This window comes from Poecilia mexicana, unplaced genomic scaffold (genome assembly GCF_051168715.1).
Source record: "Poecilia mexicana isolate PSO_F unplaced genomic scaffold, ASM5116871v1 scaffold_15, whole genome shotgun sequence".
NCBI lineage: Eukaryota > Metazoa > Chordata > Actinopteri > Cyprinodontiformes > Poeciliidae > Poecilia > Poecilia mexicana.
Genome location: NW_028263384.1, coordinates 25,883,055 through 25,909,600, shown reverse-complemented (window position 1 = coordinate 25,909,600; position 26,546 = coordinate 25,883,055). Strand labels below are relative to the sequence as shown.

General features: G+C 38.4%; 1 protein-coding gene across 2 annotated transcripts; it reads right to left on the bottom strand.

The window, feature by feature from the left end:
- Window positions 1–1,793: 1,793 nt before the first annotated feature.
- Window positions 1,794–26,330, bottom strand: LOC106907285 (actin-binding LIM protein 1). Of its 2 annotated transcripts, XM_088013068.1 has the most exons (24): window positions 25,842–26,330; window positions 23,833–24,016; window positions 22,418–22,527; window positions 19,292–19,418; window positions 19,096–19,189; window positions 17,610–17,697; window positions 16,760–16,824; window positions 14,764–14,841; window positions 14,496–14,654; window positions 14,338–14,382; window positions 14,144–14,179; window positions 13,929–14,058; window positions 12,523–12,642; window positions 11,463–11,615; window positions 11,082–11,129; window positions 9,699–9,839; window positions 7,746–7,831; window positions 7,512–7,635; window positions 7,092–7,153; window positions 6,020–6,080; window positions 5,791–5,798; window positions 5,180–5,254; window positions 3,035–3,115; window positions 1,794–2,814 (listed from the first exon to the last, which is right to left on the bottom strand). In XM_088013068.1, exons 1-24 carry the CDS (start codon window positions 26,035–26,037, stop codon window positions 2,701–2,703), a joined length of 2,385 nt encoding a protein of 794 aa, XP_087869194.1. In that variant the 5' UTR covers window positions 26,038–26,330; the 3' UTR covers window positions 1,794–2,700. The 2 variants fall into 2 exon arrangements, with proteins under 2 accessions (XP_087869194.1, XP_014828376.2); XM_014972890.2 differs by lacking the exon at window positions 9,699–9,839 and having other exon boundaries at window positions 11,463–11,567.
- Window positions 26,331–26,546: the final 216 nt, after the last annotated feature.

The window sequence follows — 26,546 nt, the reverse complement described above, 5'->3', positions numbered from 1 at the left end:
TGATTAAGTTTTTTATCTCTCTATTTTTAAAACCTTACTGCCCCTGCTGAGATCCCAAGTGCTCATTTCTAGTTTTTTTTTTTTTTCTAACTATTTAGATTCAGTTTGGGTCCTCTGTTGAAGTGAAATGTCACAAACCACAAACAACCTGGGAAGAAACTAAAGTCCAGGCAGAGTTGAGATGTTCACAGCAAAACACACAAAATGATCCAACGGGTCACAAAAAACAAGATCAAACAGGACTAAAGCGGAGAAATGCAGAACAGAAAATCTGGGTAGGAGTTGTAGAAAACTAAACAAATAAATACAAAGGAGATTGTAAGGTATACGTATGGAATTTCAGTTTTAGTTTTTACAGAAGAAAAGGGAAAATATTGCAGAAGGTATCAAACTTCATAGATGGAAATGCAAACTCAAAGGAGGAAACCCCTGATTGATTAAGAAAAAAGAGTTTGGGGACATAGTTTTCTGAGATAAAGTAAGGGAAAACCATAAAAGAGTGCAATTGTGGATGTTTCCCTTCACCACAATGCAGTAAATCTTAGACTGGAGCCTTCTGTAGTGTAATGTTTTCAGCACTCATTGCAAATGTTTTTTGACACAACTATGGACTTGCAAAATTAACATGTACTGCATGAATGGTGGGACTTCAACAGGTCAGCTGAAAGCTGCTGAAGAAGCAGAAGTCAGAGCAGACTGACCATCTGAACCTGCTGATTCATCAAGTTCAGACCTGAAGAATCAGCATCAGTTTCTGAAAGGAATGCAATACTCTGAGTAGTATAACATATCTGTCTTGCTTTTCAATGGTTTGGAATGATAAACTGCTTTTGGTAAATAATCACAGAAGTAATTTGGGGAGGACATCCCCACACCTTTTTTAAAAGGCAGTTTAGGTTCCCTGCTGTTTTTACCATCCAAAAACATTATCACATTGTCAAGCACCAGTATCAAGCTGAAGCCAGTTGCCCTTTAGTTCATATTGTTTTGTAGGGTAAATGGCATCACACTCATCGGCATCCAAGTGTGTCATTACTTAATTTTATAAAAATCTATGCAAGCGCTCTGTCTGCACTAATAAGGATTCACTCATTCCAGGATGCCGAATGCTTGAAACTGAAATAGAAAAACTAACGGCATGAACTACTTTCCACTTGTACAATTAATTTAAGAACTATCTTCCAGCTTAAGGCTCTTAAAGATCATGGAAATGTCATTACCAGATGGTCACTTGAACATTAAATTTAAAAATCCCCGAAAAGGTGATGTGATGGTAAAAGTGACATCCTGATTCAGCCGAACACTGTGAATTCATCATCAATATACGCCCCATATTCAAACCGGGAATGAATTCAAAGCAACACAAATACCTCAAGACGTTTTTCTACAACTTGTACTTCATTTACTCATGTTTCCTGCTATACAAGTGGCAACTTAAAGATTATCATTCTTTTGTATGGGAACTTTTCTTATATAAATATTTTAAGTATTGGTTTTATTTAGAATAAAAAAAATCTAAGTAAAGTGAAGTCATAGCCTGTCTTGATTCAACTGAATTATTTTTCAGTTGAGAAAACTTTCAGAAAAATTGCAACAGGTGACAGTGGTGTGAGTATTTTACATCATTATTACAGTAAAGTTAAATGAAGACTTCTGATGAAGATTTTAGGTTTGTATTTCAGTCCTAGGATAATTTCCCACCCTGTGCTAACATCCACAAAAGTCCACATCAAGTGGGAACAAAATATTAGAAAAGAGGCTGAGGGTAACTTTGGGATGGCAGAGGACCAGTGTTCATGGTTCATGGCAATTTAAAGCTTTATTGGCTTAGATTTCAATACAACAAATGGCAGTGTGTTTTTTCCATTTATAAAACAATACTTTCAAATACAGTTGTTTCTTGAAATAGGGGGTCGTATCTAGTTTAATGTAACTACATGTTGGAAACAGCCTTAAAACATAAGATTCATACTTCCAATATAAGTAAAGGTAAGGTGTATAACTTTGTTTATGACAGCCTGAGAAAAGAGACATTTTTTTGTCCATTCAGATGAACAATTTGTGTGCATGGAAGCCAGGGGGAAAGGAGACTGGTGATATGCCGGCTATTGGAGGATTCATTTCCACGTAGATCCAGTCAGACAGTTGGTGCGTGTGCTCACCGTGTTCCCACAGGCTTTTCTCATCGTATTGTATCTTAAAAGACTCACTGAGCCGATTCTTGAAACCTTTGGGCTAAAACTGTTTCAGCCCAAGCAAAACAAAAAAATTGACAGATTTTTGAGCTACAGGCATGGGCATTTTTGTGACTGTGCCATGATGGTCTACTGTAATTACAAAGTTCCACGGGAATCAACAGCAACAAATAGGGAGAAACAAGCAGTAACGTAAAGGAAGGATTTTCACTTAAAGCAAAGCAGGAGGTAAAATAAGTGCAGTCAAAGCAAATAAAACTTGACCCTTCTCATCATTCTTTGTCATTTTTGAACATGGAAGAAGTTTCCTTTCATTATTGAAGTCCATCATCGCAAGATCAGTCCATTTCTTGGCATCCCCAGGTATATCCAGGTGACATATGCAAAAAAAAAGGGAAAGGAAATAACCCAGAACCTACATCTAGATTACAACTGTGTGCTATCTGATTGTATGTACAGAATAATGCATGCTATAAATTAGAAAACAACAAAAAAACAACAACAACTAAAAGAGCTTGGCCTTCTTTTTCATGTCGTTGCGTTTCCACAGGGGAAGCCTGTCAAATTCCTGGATCTCCATTCCAAAGATCTCAAAGAACGTTTCGGGTGCTAAGTGGCGCTAGAAATGAGAACAAAGGTGGAGAAAAAACAAAGGAGGGGGGATGGTGGGGGTTCTCAGTTAGCGTCAAAGCTGTAAAAAAAGGGTTTTGCTGCAAAAATAACAAGGAGCAACTGATACTGCATGTTCTCAGCTACAGATGTAAGTTTGTGTAACAATGCTGTTGACACAAAATCAAAATGCAGTGTTAACTGAGGAGCGTCAGGAGGAAAACTGATACCTCCAGTCTGGTTCTGTCCACATCCCTTGGCAGTTTAGCTCTCCCTCTACTGGTTATCATGAGCATTTCATAGGGATACACCTTCAGAAGGAGACATGCATCATTAAACAAATAAAACCTTTAGCTAAGTCCCAGAAACGAACAGATATCACCAAACAAAAATCACTAAATTTGAAGTTTTTGGGTAATTCTGACTGTGAGAAAGGATGGGAGAGCAGGTATGTGACAGGAGGCTGACTGGGTTTGTTTTGTTAAGGATATTCAGGAAATGCAGGTGCTTTGATGTGCACAATCTTTTAGTGCTCAAACGTGCAAACTACCAGATAAAGAGAGGAAAAAAATGACTTCAAACTCATGTAACTGGTTATAGTTTGAGAAGCATTTAATATTTAATGGGAACTAAAAAAAAAAAAAAAGAGAACCAACATCTTTAATGTAGGCCATATAAATCCACATGGGAATGATTGTCCTGGAAATTCCAGGTGCTGGTATTTTTCCAACTAACTGAGGAATAAACTAGCTAATCCTAATCCCAGCTGAGATGCTCAATAATAAGCAACTGAAAGCTCCTTGAAGCCCCTGACCAACTCATATCCACACAGTAATGCCCTTACACACTACATACACAGTATATAGTGATATGAGTTGTTTGGATGAATGACTGGACTTTTACACTGTATGTTGCATACAGTATCCAGTCACTTTGAGTCACAGCCATGTGCAGATGAGCATGAAGAAGCCAGCATGCTATAAGCGCTTGAGTGACTCGGCAGCTCCTTAAGCGGCATGCTGAATCAGGAACCCAGCTAAAGTGAGTCTTTTGTTGTTTTGCTAAAAGAATATATTGGGGGTTTTTTGTATTTTTTATTTTTTTTGTAAAAAAACTACATTAACTGTCCCCGCTCTATCTGATCATATTTTAGCCCATTTGTTATCTCTTAAATACAGTTTCTTGCTAAAGTAGCCCTGGCATTTGGACTTTTTCACATTTTGAGTCATTGCAACCACAAGATTCATTGCGTTTTTAGTGGGATAGAGAAATTTTACACAATACGTTTTTTTTTTTTGTTTGTTTGTTTTTTTTTATCTTAAAATCTGAAAAGTTGTGAACATTTTTATACTATCCATCTGAACCTAAACATTGCGCAACTACTTACAGCTAAGGAAATGTTTAGGTCAAAGTATACTGATGTGCTAGGATGGCCCAGTTAAAGTCAACCACAGCATCTCCATGGTGAAACATGGTGGTTGTAGCACCATGCTGTGGGACCCTTCTCTTTAGCAGTGTCAGAAAAGTTGATGACAAGATGGATGGAGCGTGCATTAGTTTTAAACCATCCTGAGGCAAAAATTGGTAAGTCTCTAATAACTTGGCTCCTCTAGATACTGAAAGTTGATCACATACATCTCTGCAATATAGCTCAACCTCAATCAGGACTTGTGGTTTTCAAGTTTGACCAAAAATTCTAAACTGAGTACAGTCTTGACTTTGACTAGGCCACTAAAGTACATGCCTGATCGCCAGTTTTTGCTATTTCAGCACACACACACATATATATATATATATATATATATATATTTTTTTTTTTTTTACATTTTCCCTTCTAAATTTGAGAAGGTTTGACTTGTGTCTGTAACCCCTACATTCCTGGTTTATTCTATGAACTTACTGTCTTCAGTTGTTGCTTTGATAATCATATTTACAAAAGAAAGAGCAAGAAAATAAATATTTTGTACATTGTTTTACAATGTACATTGCTCTTATATTGTTTTCAAGGCAGGCTATTTAAGCCAATTAAATTACACACACCTGCATTTTATTTGACATTGCACTGAATTTAATTTTTAGGTCATCACAGTAAAGTGGGTGGGATAAAAATGCATGCATTTGAAAAACAATGTATAATTTTCCTTCCACTTCACAATTGTGCCCTACTTCGTGTTGCTCCATCAAATAAAATCCATAGAAGTTTGTGGTTGTAATGGGACAAAATGTGAAAAGGTTTAAAGGAATATGAATGTTTTTTGCAAGGCTCTATATTTCTAAATTCACTATAAACATTCAAATACAATCAAATATGAGACATTGTACTCTTTTTTAATGCATCTCATTTGTAATTGATACAAAAAGAAGAAGATACTTGCTTTTGGTTCCAACATATTAGGCATAGATACTCCCCTGTCCATCCTTGCAAGTGCTGCATGGCCATCCTTAATGTGCTAAAGGACAGAACATATACACATGTAATATAGTGGAAGGGGACTGCAAGGTTCATGGCATGAATATACATCCACTCATGACAGTGGGTGCAGTTTTTACTGGATGGAGCGAGTAGCTTGAATACAGCTCAGTTTCTTAGTACTAAAGATGGGCAGTCGTTTACAGCTTTCCTAAATAAACAGCGGTTGTTGTTTTTTTCTGTCGTTCATTTGAAGAAATAAGTATAACATGTAGCTTGAGTCATCACATTGATAAACAACACAGAGTAAGACATGAGGCAATGGTTGTACATTGCATTTACAGTACAGTTGTTCAGCTACTTGGCATATGTGTGTTTGATTCTTATATCTGTTGGAAACCACGGCACAATATGCCCTGTAGTTGAAACTAATTCAAACGGTGATGCAAGCAAGGAGCAGGAGTGGGTGGTGTGCATTCAGGGCAAGGTGACTCTTGCAACCCAATGACCAAGCATAGAATATGATGCAAAGATGAGGAGGCATGCCATGTGAAGAAAAGCAGATGAGAGACATACCTGAAACTCTGCAGGACAAAATGGGACAAAGAATGAGACTCACAGTTAATGGTTTGCTGTCGAGTCCCCCTGCAAGGCTACTTTTATCTACAGCACTGCTGTCCTTGATGAAAATCAAATATTTCAAAGTGCATGTCTTTGTATATGTATGCTTTACAAGCCAATTCTAATGCTGAATATCTCTGGTGAAACTTGCTTTGTGTGGCTTTGTTCGGTTTGAAGTGCTCACCTCTTCCTCCACCACACATGTCTCCATAGCTGTTGTACTGGGTGAAATCTGTAGACTGAGGCTGAAAAAAAAACAACAAAACAAAAAAACATGGAAATCAGCTTGTTAACTTAGGGAAAAATGTATCTTACAGAGGTTTCACTCCATGTTTCGAAATCTGTTTCCATAGATTTCTTGACACATAATATTCACCCCCCTACTGGTGTGCATTAAGGTTTTATTTACTGGACAAAATTATGAACATACTCGCATAACTAAACATAAAGCATAATACAAACTATAACCTAACAAAATACAACTAAGTAGTGACAAAAAGCAGACAAGGAAAACACAGACAGACACTCAGATATGTAAAACTAAAATGCAGTAAATAGTAAAATAAACCAAACAATTTAAATGTTGAACATGCTTATATATAAAACGTTCTTAATGTTTGTTTGAGTGATAAAAGCCAAACAACATATTGTAGTCAGTTCAGATGGAAATAATATTTCTTTTTTATCTTCAGCCAACTTTGATGGTCCATACAAAATCCACAAACTCAAATAAATGTTTTATACCATCACCCTGAGTGAAACACAGAATACAGTCAACTTTCTCCAAATCATATTCACTGAGTACTCAATGTACTTTAATTTGCATGTCTTTCATTTTATGAAGGAAATACAACTTGTCTAAATTATGAAAATATCTTCAATAAGAGCCACCTTTTGGATTGTTTCTTCAAATTGTTGTTGAAATCACGAGGATTTCTACAAGAGTTTGATGTGCTCAGCTGACTTTAGTTGATCTGACAAATCCTGTAACATGTGCAGAAGTTGCGTCCAGAAGGGAGTTTACAAAATATTAACTCAGAAAGGCTGAGTGAGGACAAATCCACTCAGAAAAAAAATGTGAAAACTATAAATTACATTCACAATTATGCACTCCTTTCAGTTGTTCTATCACATGCTAATTTCAAATACATTATAGTTTGCGGTTGTTAACATGAAACAATGTAGACAAGTTTGCGGTGTGTGAAAGCTGCGTTCTTTACTGTTTATGTAACATCAACACGTCAAGTTTTTCTTACCCGATGCAGACCGTTCCGTCCATAACCAGGCAGAGAGTTGGTCTTCGTTGGAGACGTTGGATCTGAAACACAAATTACACACAATGTACTTATAAAAAAAGTTACTTTTTTTTTTAAAGGTTTTGTTGGTTCTAGTGGTCTTTTTTTTTTGAGTGGTCAAAGAGGAAAGTGAGTAATGAGAGACAGGGAAGACATACAGCTAAGGTCATCAGGCCAGGTCTCGAACCTGTGACAGCTGCGTCGAGGACTAAGACCTCCATACGTGAGTTGTGCTTTAACCCTGCGCCACCATAGCACCCCAAGTTTAATTTCTAACTTTGGATGTTTTATGATGCAGGGAATTTACAGTACAGATGTTCTGTTAAGGTACATTGCTGACAAATCAAGACTAAAGCAGCTGAGGAGGCTGTTTCTGGCTACCTGCGTCACAGTTGTTCATTTTGGGATCGTAGCGCTGAGCAGAGAGGCTGCGCGCGTGCCGCTCCCTAATCTGCTCTTTCTCCATCTCCTCCTTCAGAATGAGTTTTCCCAGACCAGACTGAATCTGCACAGTCAAAACCAAACATTAAACCAAAGCCAAGAAGCTTCGGAGAATAAACTAAGACAGCTATGAAGTATTTACAGTAACAGGAATCGAAATATTATCCGACCAACCTTACTGAGATGTTCTTCCTGAAGTTGCTTTCTTTTCAAAGCCTCTTCCTCCTCCTCTTCTCTAGATCGCCTCCTCCCTTCGGAACCTACAGGATTTTAGAGAGGTTACAAAAACCGTCATAAGACGTAATTACATCTAAGACAGAACTGAATCAAACCTGTGTCCTTTCAGGAGACCATGCCTTACAGACACTTCCAGTGAAAAGTTTACATACACTCATTTAGGGCTGATTAATGTAGGTATTTTCTTATAAATGAACCATTTTTTCCAGGGTGGAACCATCAGACACCAAACAACCTCACTATTTTTTTTAAAAACAAAGGAATTGGAAGAACAAATTTGAATCTAGACTCCATTTTGTATAACGTCTAAATACGAAGGCTCGAATCTGAAAATTAATCCAGACTATAAATGATGTCATTATGCTTAAAGAGGTGCAACTTCACCTCTTCTGGCTGAAAATGTGACCAATGTTCTTGACATAGTAGGAGGAGCTCATTTTAATTGATTGGTTTCTTGGTACAGACTTTACTTTTAAGCATAAACCGTAAAATTTTAACATAGTTAAAGTGGAAACCATTCCAGAGTTTTAATGTCAGCCTGCTTCAGATTTCCCAAAACCAGTTTTGATGTGTTGGGATCCTTGTCTTGTTGAAAGATTCATGTTACAAACTGTTAGCTTTTGATTGGAGCTGAAGATGAAAATCGTGAAGGTTTGTTGCTTGTGTGTGTGTGGGTTGCTGTAAATTTGAATGAATAAAGCAGACTAACATGAATCTTCTGGATCTGTCTTCCCAAAGCCCAGACATCAACACTATTGAACATTTAGCTGGGTCAGTACCATCCATCTTCAATCAACCAACTCTGTCACAAACATTAGTTAAAACAAAAAAAGAAAAAAGTCCAGCCAGAAACATTCCAGATGAACGTCAATGACTACAAAGAGAATCAGAATCAACTTTTCTGGCCATGACTCCAGAAATTTTACTTCGGTTTCAAGCACTCACAGCATTTAGTGTAAATACATACCATTTAGAAAAAATACATCAAATAATGAAATGAGCATTTATGTATGTAAATGTACAGCCATTTTTATATAAAGAAAAGAAGAAAACAAAAGACAGGTTCTAGTAGTGTAAATATGCTAACTCTGTTTCACCAACCTAAATATAAAAGTCTAAATAGTTTGTGTCCAGGATGTGTGGGGTCTGCAGAGAAGTCAGTAACACTTAATCGAAGAATTATGGAAGTGTATGTGTGTATTTGAGCTTTAATGCATCATTTCAATACTTTACTCATAAGAGAAAATCAACAAAAAAGTCAAACCCAATTTCTGCTTTCATGCAGCCGTTTCACCCTGGGAAAAGAATGGCTAAAATAAATACATAGACCCCTGTAATTATTATGACACCTACAAAGAGAGGATGTGAACTTCTCACCAGATTTCTTTGTTGAGGGCATAGAAAAACAAAACAAACATGGCTGACTCAATGACTAACAGGTGGACGATTTAACACAAGTCTGAGACAGAGCTGACGAGACAGACAAACAGAGAGAGACTCGTTGGACTATTTGGATACACAGACGTCACAGCTAAATTACACAATTTAGAGGATGTCAAATACACAGAATGTAAGACAGACAGACAAAAGTTTGAAGTCAGTCTCAGTTATCTCTGTCCAGGTTATTTGTGAGGCTTTTGTGATTAGCTGAAGCAATAAAGCAGGACCTCTTGAAGCAGAAAATAAGACAGCCGCAACAGAAACCAGCCACGCCTTCACTCAGCGCAAGCAAAACTTAAATGGCAACTGATGGGTGGGTAAAGGAGTACACTGGGGGTTAATGGAGGGAAGGCAGGTAAGGTGGGGGTAGGAAACAAGCAGAGCTCGGTCTGGGTGAGCTTTTATTTTACCACCAGGGGGCAGCTGCGCACACACAACAATCTACCGTACCTAAAACAGCGAGAGAGTGGGGCCAACAGTCGCCCTCACTCCGGGAGCTGTCATCCAGGGAGGGAGCATGGGCAGCAGGGAAGGTGGCGGATCTGATGATGTCCTCACCGGACTTGCTTTGCTGAGCTACGGCAGCTGTATCTAGGTTGGTAACCATGGGAACTGAACTATCAGTGTCTGGGTCACAGTCTCAGCCACGAGGAAATATCTTAGCGCCACAATCATTCAGTACCGGGTCGTGTGTTCACAGTGCAAAAATGACTTTCCCTAGCAAGTCACTGCGTGTCATGCAGAGCAATAAAACAAGCCGGAGCAGCTAATCCAATTCACTGAGATGAAAACTTAATGTCTATTCAAGAGAGCAAACTCTGCAACCCAGTAACATCCAAAATAGAGCTGCAACATCTCTGTTCAGAGGTAAAAGCTTAGTGACTAAGGTGTTAAAGACACATATCTATTTTTTACTATCAATAAAAAAAATACTTCCTCCACTTTAAACTTGAAAACTGATAGATTTGAATAGAGTTGAGCTTGCTGCAGGCAGGGGAATACAAGAAAAATGCTGCTTCAACCTAAAGCATCAAACAGGTAAAAGTAAACTAAAACAACAGCTCCAATCTCATCTTTAGTTCATGTGGGAAAATAGACTGACAGCTTATGTGCTTAACCACACTTAACGTCATTGGGTAAATTCTGGGTCAAACATTTCAAGCTCATTTTGATTTTTTTGTCAATTAAAAGAAGAAAAATATGTGAACTGGATCTGTTTTGGGGGGGAATTTAAGTTAATTTAAATACATTTTATATTAGCAAAGAAAACAGGACATATATTAATAAGCTAGCAAGCTCAGGTTACAAATCCTACCCAATGAGATCCAATAAATTAATATATTAAAGCCCACGTAACATTATAACTTAGCTTGCACAATGCTGCTCATGAAGAATTAACAATATCGCCTACTAATGCAACCCAGCAAGAGTTTTGCACGTTGTCTTATCCGAGTCATAATCACACCATTTTCAGAACTTGTTGAGATGGACAAAGTGCCGTGTAGAAGCAAACTACAGACAGAAAAGGATTAGAGACAGACTTCAAACATCACACTGACACTGAAGGTGACTATGATTAGATGAACACACTGAGTCAACTGGGTTCAGTTGAGATTTTTTCTTCAACATCCAAAAATGTTTTTGTTGTTGTTTTTATATTTAATACCTGAAATTGTTTGCATTTTTATTTAGCACTTAGATAGAACATATCCAGGAATGGGAATCATAACTATTAAAAACATTTCTGTTTTAATAATCACTCATTAAGGGAAATTTTAAATTTTCATAAATTATTATTCTGCAAAACAAATCCTGAATTAGGCAGAAAGTTACCGTGAAGTTTGTAGATGGGCGGTTTTCTGTAGATGTTGATCCCCTGATCTGAAAGCAAATAAATACAGAACAAAGCTTCACTTAGAAAACTGCTTTTTGTATTTACTTAAATGATTTTTTTGCGTGGTATTAAAATTGTTCGATAATCTGATACATTTAAGTGGGACAAAAAAGGAAAAACACAAGACACCTGCACTGTACATCATGTTTATACGCCAACTTAATTTTTTTTATACATATTTTGTTGCTGTAGGTCTAAAAGCGGATCCTTTATGGTGTAGAGAGAGACAGAAAGAAATAAACCAATTGAGACAACAACATAACAGAAATGCAAAGAGAGTCAACAGGACGAGCAGTGACAGGGTGCGCTCCAGCTCCTACCTGGGACGTGGAAATGTTTAGGGGTCTGAGAGAGAGGCGGGGTGACCGGCCGGCTGTCGGGCCTGAGCGGCAGGGGGGAACTCCGGCCACTCGGTGGGTCGGGGCCTCCAGTGAGAAGAACCAAGAACAGAACATGAGCACGTTCACTAAAGTCTGAATTGCGCAACACACAGGGGCCAAAAGGACCAGGTGAGGAGATGCTGGATGAACGAGACGCATTCTGGAAAACCCAATTGATGTAGTTGAACAGATGCAGCTCAAACTAACAGATAAAATGCTCTGGAGATGGTAAGTAATGTAGGTTAATCGCAGGAGCTTTTATTCAGGAAACTAATTCCTCACAGCAAGCAGCGGCTAACCTTCGCAGTAGAGGGGAGAAATATTTGTGCCCTCTGGAATTTTCCACATTTTCTCATATTCAAGCCACAAAGCGACTCGTGTTCTCTAACAAACCTCCGAGGCTTTTATAAGTCACTCTGTCTTCTGAGAGCAACTGGTTGCATTGCTTTTTCCCAGGGAGCAAAAATGAAGCTGAATGCAATTGCATGCCACACTTTTCAGATTTTATATTGCAAAACGTTTGGAAAAACATGCATGTCATGTACCTCTGTGTTGTAATTAAACACATTGAACTTTGTGGTTGGAATGGGACAAAATCAGAAAACGTTCAGTATGAATGAATATTTTTGGAGGGCAATATGCCCAACCCTTTTATTGTGTTTTAGTTTTAGATTTAATGGACCTATTGTGCAATCCAATAGCGGCGATGAGACGTTAGATATTGACTTTGTTTTGCAGATACCTGATAAGTGCATGCAAAGTGACTAAAGACAAACAGTGAGTCTGTCAGCTATTTCAGTCAAACTGGCAAGTTGGTGAAAATGTAAGGGTTTGGCTGCAAGACTCTTCTTAAGACAGACTACAGGTGTGGTTCTGACGGGATATGGGGATGGATCCGGGTGACAGATGACACACAGATGAGGGGCGGCCATCTGACTGAATGGAAATGACGTGTTGCTTCAAAGCTGGGCGTCAGACACATGTGGCTTAGGCCCCTTACCTTGGCTATGGGGGAGGAAGTGGTGTCTGAAAGGGGAGGTGGGACGAGAGTCACTATTTCTGGAGCCCACACTGTTACTGCACAGGGAGGAGCAGAGCTTCTGCATGCCTGTCAGAGCTTCTGCAAGGAGGGAGGAAAGGTGTGGGGCAGAAACCCCAGTGCCAGGCAGCAGAAGTGGACAATGTGAGGAGGAGGAGGAAGTAAAAGGGTGAGACGACGGGGGGCCAAAGGAAAGGGGAGAAATACATGAGTCAAATGTGAAAAAGTAATAAAAGACACCCAAAGTGAAAGGTAAGAAATAGGAAAAAAAACAAGTGTAAAACAGGCCATTTTGCCCCCTTACTAGTTTGTACCATCACTTCATGCTGTTGCCATTCCACTCTAATCAACCTTCCCATTCACAATCTGCCAATTATTTTACCATTGTACTGCAACAACACAAAGTCTTACCAAGGATTTCTGGTCTAGTTTCTAGTGCAAATAACTTGGTGCACTTGAAATAAAATAAAACTAACTTACAAATAACTTTCCAGCAAGTTATAGGAGCTTATTTTAAGTCAGTAGTTCCTTAATACTGAATTGAAAGAAAAGTACTAGATTATTAACTTAATGCATTAGTGATTTTGCTAACTTAGAAAACATTTATCACACGTTTTACCAGATTAATTCTAAAGCGCTAATTTACTTGGGTGTTTTGTAAAGTTTTCGTTGAATAAAGTTCAACGTCTGTGATGAAGTTTTGGTTGTCGACCGATGAATTTCTCAAGTAGTTACATGTAAATATTCATGCTCTCATTTTGAAGTGGGTGAAAACCGTGCAGGCAGTAGTTCAGCTTTCTCTCCTCATGTTTTCTCTCATGAGGAGTTTGAAAACTTTATTTCAAATTTAGAAATAGGACCACAGTAAAACACGGACAGTAGAGAGCAACATATAAATATGAATATAATACCTAAGGCATCACAGTATATGTAAATTATAATATCAAAATTAAATTATTGCTCAATCAAGGGCAGATATCAACTGAAGTTAGCGTTTTAGCATTAGCTTCCACTAAATATTGTGATTTAGCATTAACAGAACTAATGTCTACGATTAGTTCTTTAAGGTTAGCGAACTAACTTTTAAGTTTGCTGTGCCCACCATTGTACGTTTATTTATATTAATTACTGGAAATTACAATAAGTAATTGCTCCTAAATCTCCAAACAGAGGTAACAACTATCTGATGGAGGTAACATATTGACCCTTAAGAGATATTCTACCAAACCAATTTTTCATCACAATGAGGAAAGTGAATCATTTTCTAGAAGATAAACGTTATAATAAGCCTGAAATCATTTGTTTTGAAAGAAAAAAAAAAAAAAACATGACCAAACCTCCACATTCTAATCTCTTTGAGTACGCACCAGGTCGGTGAAAATGCTGCGGTGACCGTGATAGGGTGGGAGTGTAGCCATGGCGATTATACACCGGGGACCCTATGGAGCCTTGACTGGTGGATCTTTGGAGAATGCGGTCCCTCCTGTCATAAAAACTCTGTCGCACATGCACAGATTGGGAAATGTTTTATTGAGATCAATCACACTGCAATTCACAGAGCGAGCGGAAACGACTGGCTCACCTCGGCTGATGGGGTTGGCGACATGTTTCTGGACGACTTGAAAAATAAAACAAACAGTTCTGATTCAGAACAGCTGTTTTTTTGTTTTTGTTTTTTTTTATAACAAATATTAAATATAATTTATATTTCCTTTTTCATTCAGTGAGTAATGGCTTCATAACTGTCACAACAACGTTCATCAGGAGACGCCTTACCTTGTCATCGGGCATCGGGGAACGCTCCCGTCTAGCAGAGAGGAGCTGAGAAAAACAAAACAGTTGTCTCAAGGGAAAAAAAACATTTTTTTACTCATCTTTACCAGGCTGCTGGTGTGCATTCAGCAGAAGAAGAAGCATGCAGTTATTGTATTTACCTCTCCCACACACTCTCGTCTCTCGTCTTTCTCGTCCAGAGAGGTTGTGTACATGGGTTCATACGTGATAAGATCAGGGCGCTCGATGTCATAAATGGCTTTGACTTTTGGAATGGCAGCTAAGTCTCTGTAATCAAGGATCTCATTGTCTACTTTTGCCTAGGGAGACAAATGTGCAAACACACACAAGAATGAAGGGAGATTATTGAGATTTTAAACTATCTAAATATATTTAGACATGTTCAGCATGTCAGCGGGAGTTTCTCACATAGATGGTGTGACCCGGTGAGCCAGGTATGCTTGAACCAGGTCTGGAACAAATGCTCTCAGACGACGACCTCGTAGGCTATGAAATACAAAAACATGGGTAGATTTTTTTTAAACTATCTGTAAGTAAGTCACTCTTTTAACACAATCCACAACCAGCTGCAATCTGCAAATTGCAACTACATTTTAATTCATTTGAATATCACTGAAAAGTTGATTTACTTCACCAAATGAATTAAAGTCAAACTCAAATACTGTATAGGTTCATCACATACAGGGTGACATATTCTATGCATTTATTTCTGATCATTTCAGTGATTATGGTTTACAGCTAATGAAAAACTAAAATTTAGTTTCTCAGAAAATGTAAACATTACTTAATAACAACAAAGCACAGAAATGCTATGATACAGAAATCATGAAGAAGAAGAAGAAGAAGAACTTTACAGTTATACAACAGACATTCACTGGCACCCTCACATGAAAAACAAGCCACAAAAAGTCTTTGCAAAAGAAGTTCACTGTTCACAGAGAGCTGTGTCCAAGCGTACTAATAGGAAAGCTTAGTGGAAGGAAAAAATGTGGTTGGAAAAAGTGCAAAAGCAACAGAGATGTTTGCAGCTTAATGTTTATGTGGTACCTGAGGCTCATTTTACATGAATTACTGAATCGATGTGGCGTGGCATGGATGAAATCAGCTGCGCTGAGGCGTTAAGAATGACTTTAACAATGACCTTTTGTGGCGTGCTCTCTGACGATGTACTTCCTTGACAACTCATAAGCTACCAGACTTTCTCATGACTTCGTCAGTCATAGCTTTACTATAACAACACATTTCTATACTGATGGTTTTGTTGATCTTATGTGATATTCATAATTTTCTGAGAAACTGAACTTTAGGTGTCTTAATGGTGTTCTAATTTTTTGGGATGCTCTTGTAGATTATTTTCCAATCTCCCTGAACAGTTCACATTAGCTTAATTGTTGTATGAGCAATGAGGGGGAACCACCTTATATCTTGCAGCAAGTTTTGCCCAAATCCAGTCCTGGGGAGCTGCAATTCTGCAACTTTCAAATGCATCTCTGCTCCAACCCATCTGAATCTAAAGAATGGCTTGTTTCAGCGTTTTGATTCAGTTGTGTTGCAGCAGGGATGTGTTTAAAAGTTCCAAGGTAGTAGTTGGTCTTCTGTACTCTGGTAACCTAAGGCACTTAATACTAACATGTCATCTCATGATGAGTTCATTCATTTGCAAATTTTGCAAAGTGAATTAGTGCTTTAGCTCTGTGGTTTGATGGTCTAAAGAGCCTCATGCTTGGAGATGAGGAAGCTGAATGGCAGCAGCAGGTCTGAATCTGATGAGTTTTGGGTAAATGGAGGTTTTATTAAAAAAAAAAAAAAAAAAAAAAAAATTACTCAAAACTTAAAAGTTTTCTCTTCCACTAAATGTGTGCCTCTTTGTCTCATCATGCAGCGTAGAAGTGAACAAGGTTAGGTCTGCACTGAATGGCTGAGCCAGAGAGAGGGCACTGCAGGCTGTCTCCAGCAGGTGGCAGCATGTAGTGATCTGGGTCCTTAATGTATGTGGTGGAAATACAGGATGATGCCATCTGATAGCCAATACTGAATACAGTACCTGCCTTTCTGTTTGTTGGAGGAATAAGAGGGACGGAGGCAACAGCTGTGGAGGAAGGGAGAGGGGGGGTTCACAGTGCCTCTTCTGCCCAACACCAGTTCACACACACACACACACACACATCATCACATGTAAATATGAACAAACAAACACTCGCACACAGCCTCGACAGTGCCCAAGCAGGCAAATTATTTTAACCACAGATGGTTAAAGTTTAACATGTCCATCCAGGGAACATAAGAGAGCATGTTGAGCTTGTTACACATTCTTAATCTCTGTCTTTTCCTGGAAAATAAGGTCCAGAGGGCTAAAACAGAAAGGTAACAGGAAGTGGCATAGAAATAATTCCCAAATTCCTACCCGCTCTCTGTGTCTCTCCTCTGTTCTGGTGGTGTTCTTGCAGCCGGGATGCCACACTGTCGAGCCTGGAAAGCAAGACGGAAGGTGATTATGTAAGCCCAAACAAATGTTTTTGGTCCCATAATTTAAATAATTATTATCAATCATCATTAAAAGCCAAATCTGTGCCAAGAAAAGAACCAATCTTCATGAACTTTACAAATTCTGACAAGAATGTTGATCAAATTATTCTTCCTTCAACAATTATGTGGAAAAATTGTTGATAGCTGCACTTGTGTTTTAAAGATAAATGTATGAATGAGTTTCTCAAGATCTTGCTCGGATTTTAGTCCTTTGACCTTAGAAATGTTCTTCTGGTGATAGAAGGCCGACTATGTAATTGTCTTCATTTGTCTCTGAAGTTTCAGGTGTTTGTTAGGTTTAAGGTAAAGGCCAGCTTTAGCCTATAGAAATTAATTAAAAATAAATTTAAGTCAATGGAAATTCTTTGTGGAGATAGAAAATATACCCATATGGACATGCAAATAACATAATTAATGTTTGACGAGTTTAGCTGCAAAGCAGAAAATGACATTAAGTTAAAAAAAACTTAAAACAATTTTTAATTCTTAAATTGCCAATTTGTTGATATATGCTATTTAAGTTAATATAATACAAATTAGGCATGTGGAGAATGAATCACATCATTTGTAGCTTAATCCTGATGGGAGATAGTGGAAAGGTAACAACTATCACATGAAACAACCTCTTATGTTTAGGCATGTATATTATTTCCTGCTTCAAACCCATTATTAGTGGCTCACCTAAGATTTACCCAAGAGATCACAACAGTGAATTTAGGTCCACTCACCTTGCAGATACATCTCTTCTCCCTCTGTGAACATCTGATTGCACCTGCTGCATCTCGCACAGCTGGGGTGGTAGTGCTTATCTCCTGCCTGAAAAACACGGAGCAAAAACTCAACAAAAAAAATAAAATTAAAAAAAAGACTTGACATCACATGGAAATGAAGATCAATGAAGCCTGCAGCGAGCCAAGCTGAGACTTCCAGGCTACAAAACCAGGTGCTCCACCTGCTTCCTGTTACACTTCTTCCTCCTTCCAAGATCCAGGTTACTCTTAATGTATCGCACTCCCTTTAAAGAGGATGCTTAATTTCACTTTGCATGCTGCACTCAAGCACGATGACCCACAAAATCGCTGACTTTGTTCAAAATGTGACCACCACGACATCCATCCACTCAACGGTGAACCTGCCTTTCAAAAACCCGCTTTGAGCGAACCTACAAAACGCAACGCAATAAAAAGATATGATAGCTGGAGAGTCTAAATTTCCTTCCACTCAGATGTGGCACTTTGCATGCAAAGTGCTCCATCATAAAAGCTACTGCAAGTTTGACCACGGATGATAAATAGCCAAATGAAATACAGCCTGCAGGATAACAACTCTGTGTAACATTTCAGCCTGCAAGTGGCCACTTAGTGATATGCATAGTATTTGCATTTTACTGCATAAAACAGTTCAGTTGTCTGTGCTATTACTGTCCAGTTTATGGCCTGACTCAAATTTCCTTTTCAGCATAAAAAATAATTAATATTGTGAATAAGGAACTGCTTTTTCTTATATGATTGTGGTGGCTTCATAAAGTATAAAGAGCTCCTGTTTGCCTCCGATGGGTTACTATTGCTGTGCAGACAGATCATCAGTGCCTAAAACTGTTAACAATTTACACAAACACAGCTCACACCATATGAAGCTTAAGCCCAGAGTTTCATAAGAGCCGCACGACATACAGAATTAATAAATAATCACATCCTAAATGTCAGAGGACATTCGTTGGGTGGGTTTATGTAATAATTATGCAATTTGTGGCAACGAAAACTTGTAGAGTGCATGCCACTGGAGTTAGAAAATCTGCAAAGAATTAATATTTTACATGCATAAAGTCATGTAAAAGAGTCTGCTTGGATGGATGCTGAAGAGATTACACATCAGGGATTACAAACTACATTTCACAATTCTGCTCTGTGCAACATTTTATACTGGAAGCAGAGCAGCTTAATATATGCAAATTCTCCATTTATTTCAGTGCAAAACATTTAAATATGCATATTCCAAACAATATTATGTACGTTCAAGAATATTCCTGCAGCAGTTTTACGTAAAAACATTGTGCCTTCGTATTCTTACCTTAGGCAGGCTCACATAAGAGTAAGATGAGGTTAATAATTTGTTCCAAGAAGCATGATAGATGGCTGCACAGAGAGTGCACAGGGACACATCTTCCTTTTGTATGGAGTCTATCAGCTGTATGCAGGGTGTGCAGTTTCTTACCTCTAACACCTTCCCCGTGATGAACTGATGACACGCCTCACACTGAACTCCAAAATGGATCTGGTAGTCCTTCTCACAGTAGGGGGCGCCATCCCTATAAAGAGGAGTGAGACAAATCCAATCCAGGATCCAGACATACTGTCACAACGCACGGCTGGATCTGAGCAGGAGGCGTGTTGAGAGAGCAGCTGCTTACTTGCTGATGTACTCCCCGGTCAGCACTTTGCCACAGGCCTTGCACTTAAAGCAACCCAGATGCCACTGTCTGTCCAGCGCCAGAAGAGCCTGACCGTTCTTGATGTCGCGGCCACATCCTGAGCAATCTACGAAAGTAGAAGGAGTAGAAAGTGCGGTTAGGTGCAATACGAAAGGTTCATTCCTGTCAATAATGCCAATAAAAAAGTGAAACCCAGCTATTTTGCACATTTTACACAATTATCTATGTCAAGTGTTTCTTTTTTGTTAAATTTGGTGATTATGACTTACAGCTAATAAATTCAGTTGATCAAGCAGGAAGAATATTACATGAATGAATTTTTTTTTTTCATCCATAAGGCTTGGGGTGAAGGTTTGGGGAGCAAAGTCATCTGCTGGAGTTGGTTCACAGTGTTTTATCAACTCCAAAGTCAATGTGGCCATCTACTTCAAAACTTTCCCTTTTACTGACAATCTGTATGGAAATGTTATCATTCTCCAGTGGGACTTGGCACCTACACATGATGTCAAGCGTACCAAAATGTGCTTTAATGAAGATGGTATCACTGTGTGTTGTAGGCTAGGAAATTGGCTTAATTTCTGTGTTGCTGAATTTTGGTTTGTATTATCAAAACTAGCACTAAAAATATATAATTCTGTGTGAGATACGTCTGTAAATCCTGCAAGTTTTACAAATGAATTCAGTTACTGAAATAAATTCAATTTTTTGACTACATTCTAACTGAGTGAGCAATATTTTTGGTTGAATTATAAAATAAATTGACATTGCCAGAAACAAAAGTTTGGATTCAAGTAAAAACACGCCTCCACGAGCTGAAAAACTGATCAGGCGTGTCAATTCTGACCCGAGACATTAGATGGTGACAGAGTGCAATCAGCAGCGGTCTGACAGCTGCCCCTTCTTATCAACACTCAGGACTGAAAGCTTCATCCATATCCAAGTAGGATCTCGAGGCAGTGCAAGTGCAAAATGTTGGTCGCCATCTCCTCTTTAATAAATAGAACAACTCAGAGCCAACTGTAAGCACAGAGGAGGATAACTTTGTACGGCATAACAAGGCTATGATGATGACGCGAGTAGAATCAGCATGCCTTATTTATAGGTGACCTTGTCTAAAAGCTCTTCAAACACAAGCAGAGAGACCAGCAGGGGTGGGAGAGGCGAGCAGGAGGGAGAGGATGAGGAGCTGGAAGAGGAGGGGTATTTCAGGGCAACGCATTCCCCGCTCCAGAGGGAAGGAAATGCATGGGTATGAATTATTTAGCAATGCCTGTCTTGGTGTTATACACAAAGCAGAGCTGTGCAGAGAGAGAGCTGGAGGATCCCCTTCAAAAGGTGGACCTCTGTCATTCCTCTCATTCCTTTGGCTTTACTGGAGACTTTCTGGGATATTATGTGGATTGGAAAAGATTCCTTTACATCTGTTTGGCATTTAGCTTTAGTTGGTCTTTTATTGCCTGAATAAACAGCTTATAGCTGCAGATTGTTGCTAATATTACACCATTTTAAACTTTCAAGAAAGTTGTATACAGTGACTTTACAAAGTATTCACCCCATTGTATGTTTCGCCCTTTTTATTTCTTTAACAAATAGAAATGTGTGGGGGGTTTTATTGTAGTTAGTATGAAAAAAAGGAAACATTATGACTTCATCATATGGGTTTTAATTTTTATTCCTATGATAATGAACACAGCAAACAACCAACAGCAATTATTCTAAAATCATCTGGACATCTAATTAGAGATTACGAGTAATTTAATCACATTTGTGTGGACAAAATCCTCAACTTCCTAAAACGTCTTTTTAATTTGTGAATGAATGCGGGTTAATCCCTCTTAATTGCATGAAGTCCTGCGGTTAATTGTGATTGAAAATTGTAATCATTTCATGCTCCCTTGTATTTGTACTGCCTCTCAAAATATTGATGCCCTTTAAACTGTTCCACATTTTGTGATTCCCTCTCTGTTAGATAATTACTATATGTCATCTTACAGCTGGCAACAACATATTGAACGTATTAACGTATTAAAGAGTAGCTTCTCACTTCTTACACAGCTTTGTCCAAAAAAAAAACATCCTGATTGTGGAGAGGATGTTAGTCTGTCTAAGAAGGGTGAAATGATTGGCATCCATCAGAGAAAACATCCAAAGAGATTGCAATACAGACTAAAATTGGGTTGAGAACTATTGAATGCATTATCAAAAATGGAAGGAAAGTGGGGAGCCATCGTCTTCGAGGAAGAAATTTGGTCAGAAAGAAATCCTGATTCATCGTGATTAATAGAAATCCTCCTTGCAGTTTACCATGGACACCATGAACATGTGGAAGTAGGTGCTCTAGTCAGATGAGTCCATAATTTAACTGTTTGACCTTTGCAAAAAACGTTATGTCAGGCAAAAAACTAAAATTACACTTCACTACTGCAACAAATGGTGGTGGCTGCATCATGCTTTGGGATGCTTTTTTTCTGCAGGAAGGTTAATGTGGGGAAATTTCAGAAGAAAACTTGTTAGAGCCAGGAAAAGAATAGACACTAGAGTGAAGGTTCACCTTCCAGAAAAATAACACCTCTACATCTGATGTCAACTATACGATTGAATACTTCAGATTAAGGTGTCTAAAATATCCAAGTCTTACCTTATGTTGTGTTTTATGTTTCTTCGTTTAGTTTTTTTTTTTTTTACCAAAGTCTTTACAAATCGTTGCCAAAATTGGGAAAACTCATATCCTTTTAATTTAACTTCACAAAGACCCACCAACACCTTAACAAAATATATCAAAATTTGTGTGAATATTTTTGAAAAACAGTGCCTGAAAGGATTTATCTGTAGAATATTTTCAAATTCTCCGACATATTCTCTGGAAATTAATAAAATCACATGTGTTTAAACAAAATTTCAGTTAATATTTACATGCTTTTGACATGTAAATAATTCGTAAATACTGAAAAGCAGTTAAAAAAGACTGTAAACAACTACATTAGAAGTCATGGAGCTACACACTAGTTACTCCACGCTTTCCAGCCTCGAGTGAAACCAAACATGAGCTTTTGCCAAGCTAATTTCCTTCCTGTATTTTTATAAAACAAAACAATAGCTACTTACTGCTGGAGCCCAGGATGTCCTTCGGTCCAGGAGACATGGGCTCGACGCAGTACTGACACAGGCAGTCCTTCCCGTTGAAGGTCACCCTGTCTCCGGCCGGGAACGGTCGTCTGTCAGACATGAAGTCAAAGAAACAACATGGTGTTGTTGCCCCGTGGCAAGTGTTACAGCTTATTAGTTACGGGTTGCAGGGCTGAAGATGACAGGACTCTCTGATGAAGATGTGTGTCAACACTGAGCGCCTGAGTAGGACATTCGGTCAGACAACGTACAGAAACGACACATGGCATGCTGCTGCACACTGTCGACTGGATTTCCCACCAGTCTCATCTTAGTTCATCACCACAAATCAGTCTGTGCATCCTGGGTGTGGTCACCAGCTGTCCTTGAAATCTGATTGGCCACCCTGCCTGGCCACACCCACCACAGCTGCCAATCAGTTTGTACTGTACATAGATTAAATGTTTGCATTTAAAAGGTGTGCCTTATTTTATTTTATCCATTTACGTAGAAATTTATTGAACTTACTTGAATTTATTTTTAGTTTGTAGATTGCAAAACCTGCTTGTGCTTATTTTATATTATTTATGTGACATTATTCCTCAGTTTAATTTTTTTCAATAGATTAATCTGATAATACTTATTGAGTTGAAGATCTTTCTATGTAATGTTATTTGTTTGAAATAAAGTACATTTAAAATATAAACAAATAAATACTGTGCATAGATTTTGTCTACACTTTCAGTAGATGACAGAAATGCTTTTTTGTTGATTTTTTTTTAAATGCAACATTACATATTAATTGACATTTACAAGAAAATCCAGGAGATGATAGCCAAGTGGCTTATTTCCGTCCCTAATCCCTTCAGCAGGTTGATGTACATGACGTTTAATAAGAAAAATAAAAAGCAGCCTCCATACTGCAAAAGAAGAAAAAAACTCTTCATAAAGGAGAAAAGGGGGTAATTAAACAGTTGTTTGCAATTTGTAATCAATAATGGCTCAGTAATTTTGACTTTAAGTTGATAAGTTGAATAGAGCAAGCACAACGGCGTTAAAAAAGAGTTGTATACTCTTCTGTTTAGCTAAGCTATGCTAAGCTAAACAGGCTAATGATGTGACAAGAAAATAAGCCTGCTAAACAGATTCATGTGTTTTGTTTGGATAAATAAATGGTTATGTTATTCACGTTTTCTTCCACTGTTCATTGTAAGACTGCAGTGCATTTATATGAAATTACAATTTTAGCGTGCCACCCTGGTCTGGCCCCATAATTAGAAAAAAAAAAAAGATCTAGACACGCCCCTGCTGTGCATGATGTGATTCTCACTGAACTGGAAACTTTAAGAAATGTTTCTGAAATCCACGTTACGTTTGCAGAGACATTCAAGCCATGGCTTCAGCAGACGCCTTACTTGCAGATGGTGCAGACGAAGCAGGAAGGATGGTAGGTCTTGCCCAGGGCGGTGACGACTTCTCCCTCGACAAAGTCCCCGCACCCATTGCAGCGGGTGCCGTGCATGCGCTGGTAGTCGAGCATGCACAGATATTCCCCATTCTTCATGAAGAAGCCCCCCTGGGCGAGGTCACAGCCGCACACTGTACATGACACATACATTTGTTCTCATTTAGTCCTTTGCCAATATCTCTCATTAAAGCCACCCAACCCCTGAACGCACCGGTGGCTTTGTTGAGAGGCTCACCCAGTGTGTGAAATAGCTGCTGACTAAAAGGTCACAGGGAAATACATTTAACTGCTTTCTGAATTGCAGTGGGAAGCAAAACATAGAAGTGTTCAATCATCTTTGATTATAATCGCACAACTAAAACAAAATGAAGTAATAATTTAGCTCAGGAAAGATTTGTTTTGCTGATAAACGGTTTTGAATAATGTGCCAAATCTTCAGGCTCCAACAAGTTTCCTTCAATTCAAATATAACCTTGTAGTCTGCACAAACATGAAAGACTGAAATAACTAGAGATGCTATGTGGAGGATTATGAAAAGTGAGAAATGTGATGTGATGTTGAATTCAGCTCCAAGTTTGTAAAAGTAACTCATCTGCCCTGTTCTAATCATTTAATGAAGGAAAATGTTGAATTCAAGCAATTAAATAAAATTTCAAAATAGTTTATTGTAAGCATTTTAAAATTTACAAGTAAAATAAATTTCACCACAACTTATGCATTTAGCTACAACTTTATCGGGGTTTGGTCTTGGTGGCTGGTAAAATGCTTTTCGGTTTTTAATAAACTTTTAACAAGTGGCCAGAAAATTTGTGAACATTCATCAAAAGCTTCCATCATGACCCATGCACTTCATTTATAGGCCTGTAATTTTAAAACCTTTGTGGACTGTTTAATGTTAAATATCATTCTTATGTAAACGGCCAACACTAAGTCCTGAGGATGGATGGAGAGGGTGACGAAAGGAATCATCTTTAATTGCATTAGAGCCCAGAGATGATGAGATTACTGACATAACTGAGTCCAAAAGAAAACCAGCGCCAGAGATGTGGTGCCTTCAGACTTTGAGCTCCAGCTGTTTCCACTTTTCATAAGTCTCATACCACTACAGAAATAGTAAACTCAATAAGACGGATTCATGAAATTCAACTGAAAAAGGGGAAACTTGAATTTGTGTGTCAAATGTAGTAAGAGAAGGAAACCAAAGATGTCATGTTTGGTTTATTTCTAAAATGACGAGGCTTCAGCTTCATCCTATAGATTTGTCAGGGAACAGAGGATAAAGTTAAAACTAGGACTAAGACGGCGCCCAGTAAAGCTGTTCTTGTGTCCCCTTTGAGAATCATTAACCCCGACTAAAAGACAGAATTAGCACTAATCTCAGCGTTGGACAGTATTATTCTGAGCCCATGGCGAGCTGAGCTAACTCTATAACAGTGTTTAAGTCACCGATTAACAACAACGGTTCAACAGGGTGAGTTCAGGTCAAAATAGGGCTGCCTGATTAGTAAAGTGAGCCTGCATTATGCATGTGCCAGAATGCCAAGGGCGTTCCACCCATGTGGATTACAATGATTACATATTGAAGTCTGAATGGCATCTTAATTAGTTAAGAGACCTCATTTAACCTTATTATAGAATCAACTTCGTAGTCCATGCAATTATATAAAATATATGACTGCTACATGAATAGTCAGTATCTACTATTGGCACTTCAGCTACACATTTTCACACAACTCCCACAGTTTTATTTATATTAAAAAAAATCCAAGCTGTTTCATTTCTTGAACTGTAGAGAGACCACATGTTCATCCATCATCAGGGATATTAGGTTTCTCAAAGCTGAGTGAAGGCTGAGACAATCTTGCAAGCAACATCAAATGAACACATAAAAAATTGAATATTAGTTACTCAAATCAGTACATTTCCTGTTACAAAATGTTTTTTTTTTTCCTTTACCTTTACAGGTGAAACACTTCAGGTGAAAGTGTTTGTTCTGCACCCGGAGGACCTCGCCCTTACATGGTTCCCCGCACTTGTAGCACTGAATCAGGGGCTTCTCGCTGGAGTGGTTGTGTGTGTCCTGAGTATGAGACACTGCAGGAGATGGAAAAATAAGCGTTACTACTGGCTCTGTTAATGTGACCTTGTTCATCTGAGAAGGAACTGAATCCAACTTCTCAGAGCCTGTCAGAGTAAAAAAAAAAAAAAAGAAAAGTGAGTGGGACAGAGCAACTCTGGGTTTTTGGCCAGACAGACTCTCTAGAGAGAATCCAAATATAGAGTGTCTTGATCAGCGGAGGACGAGTCAAATTGCAAAGGAGAGCAAGGCTTTGGAAATTATGCTGTAAAAAGGTATTGATAAAGTCGTTTCCACTATTTAAATTAAAGTACTTTCACCCTCCAAGGAAAGCATCATATTTATGACCCATTACCGTTCATGATTAGCTTCCCATGTTTTTAAAGAGCAAGCATCTCATATAATTAAGAATAAAAAGGGGAAGAGTGCTGAGAGCAGAAACGAAGCTCAGCACAAAAAGTTTAAATAAGAGCAAATGCTGTAATTAAATGTGATTCTCAGTAAAACCTGCAACTTGTGACAGAAACATAGGCAGCATCAAGAAACCGGTTAACAAAACAGAAGATGACAACAGACAGAAAGCA

What these genes read in the sequence shown, in the direction of transcription:
- LOC106907285 (XM_088013068.1), bottom strand. Translation starts at nt 26,037, where the DNA reads ATGAACAAGGTCACATTAACAGAGCCAGTAGTAACGCTTATTTTTCCA. An exon ending in CGCCAACCCCATCAGCCGAG is followed by an intron (nt 14,059 to 14,143) that starts GTGAGCCAGTCG and finishes CATGTGCGACAG; the next exon opens with AGTTTTTATGACAGGAGGGA. An exon ending in AGGAAGAACATCTCAGTAAG is followed by an intron (nt 7,636 to 7,745) that starts GTTGGTCGGATA and finishes TTGACTGTGCAG; the next exon opens with ATTCAGTCTGGTCTGGGAAA.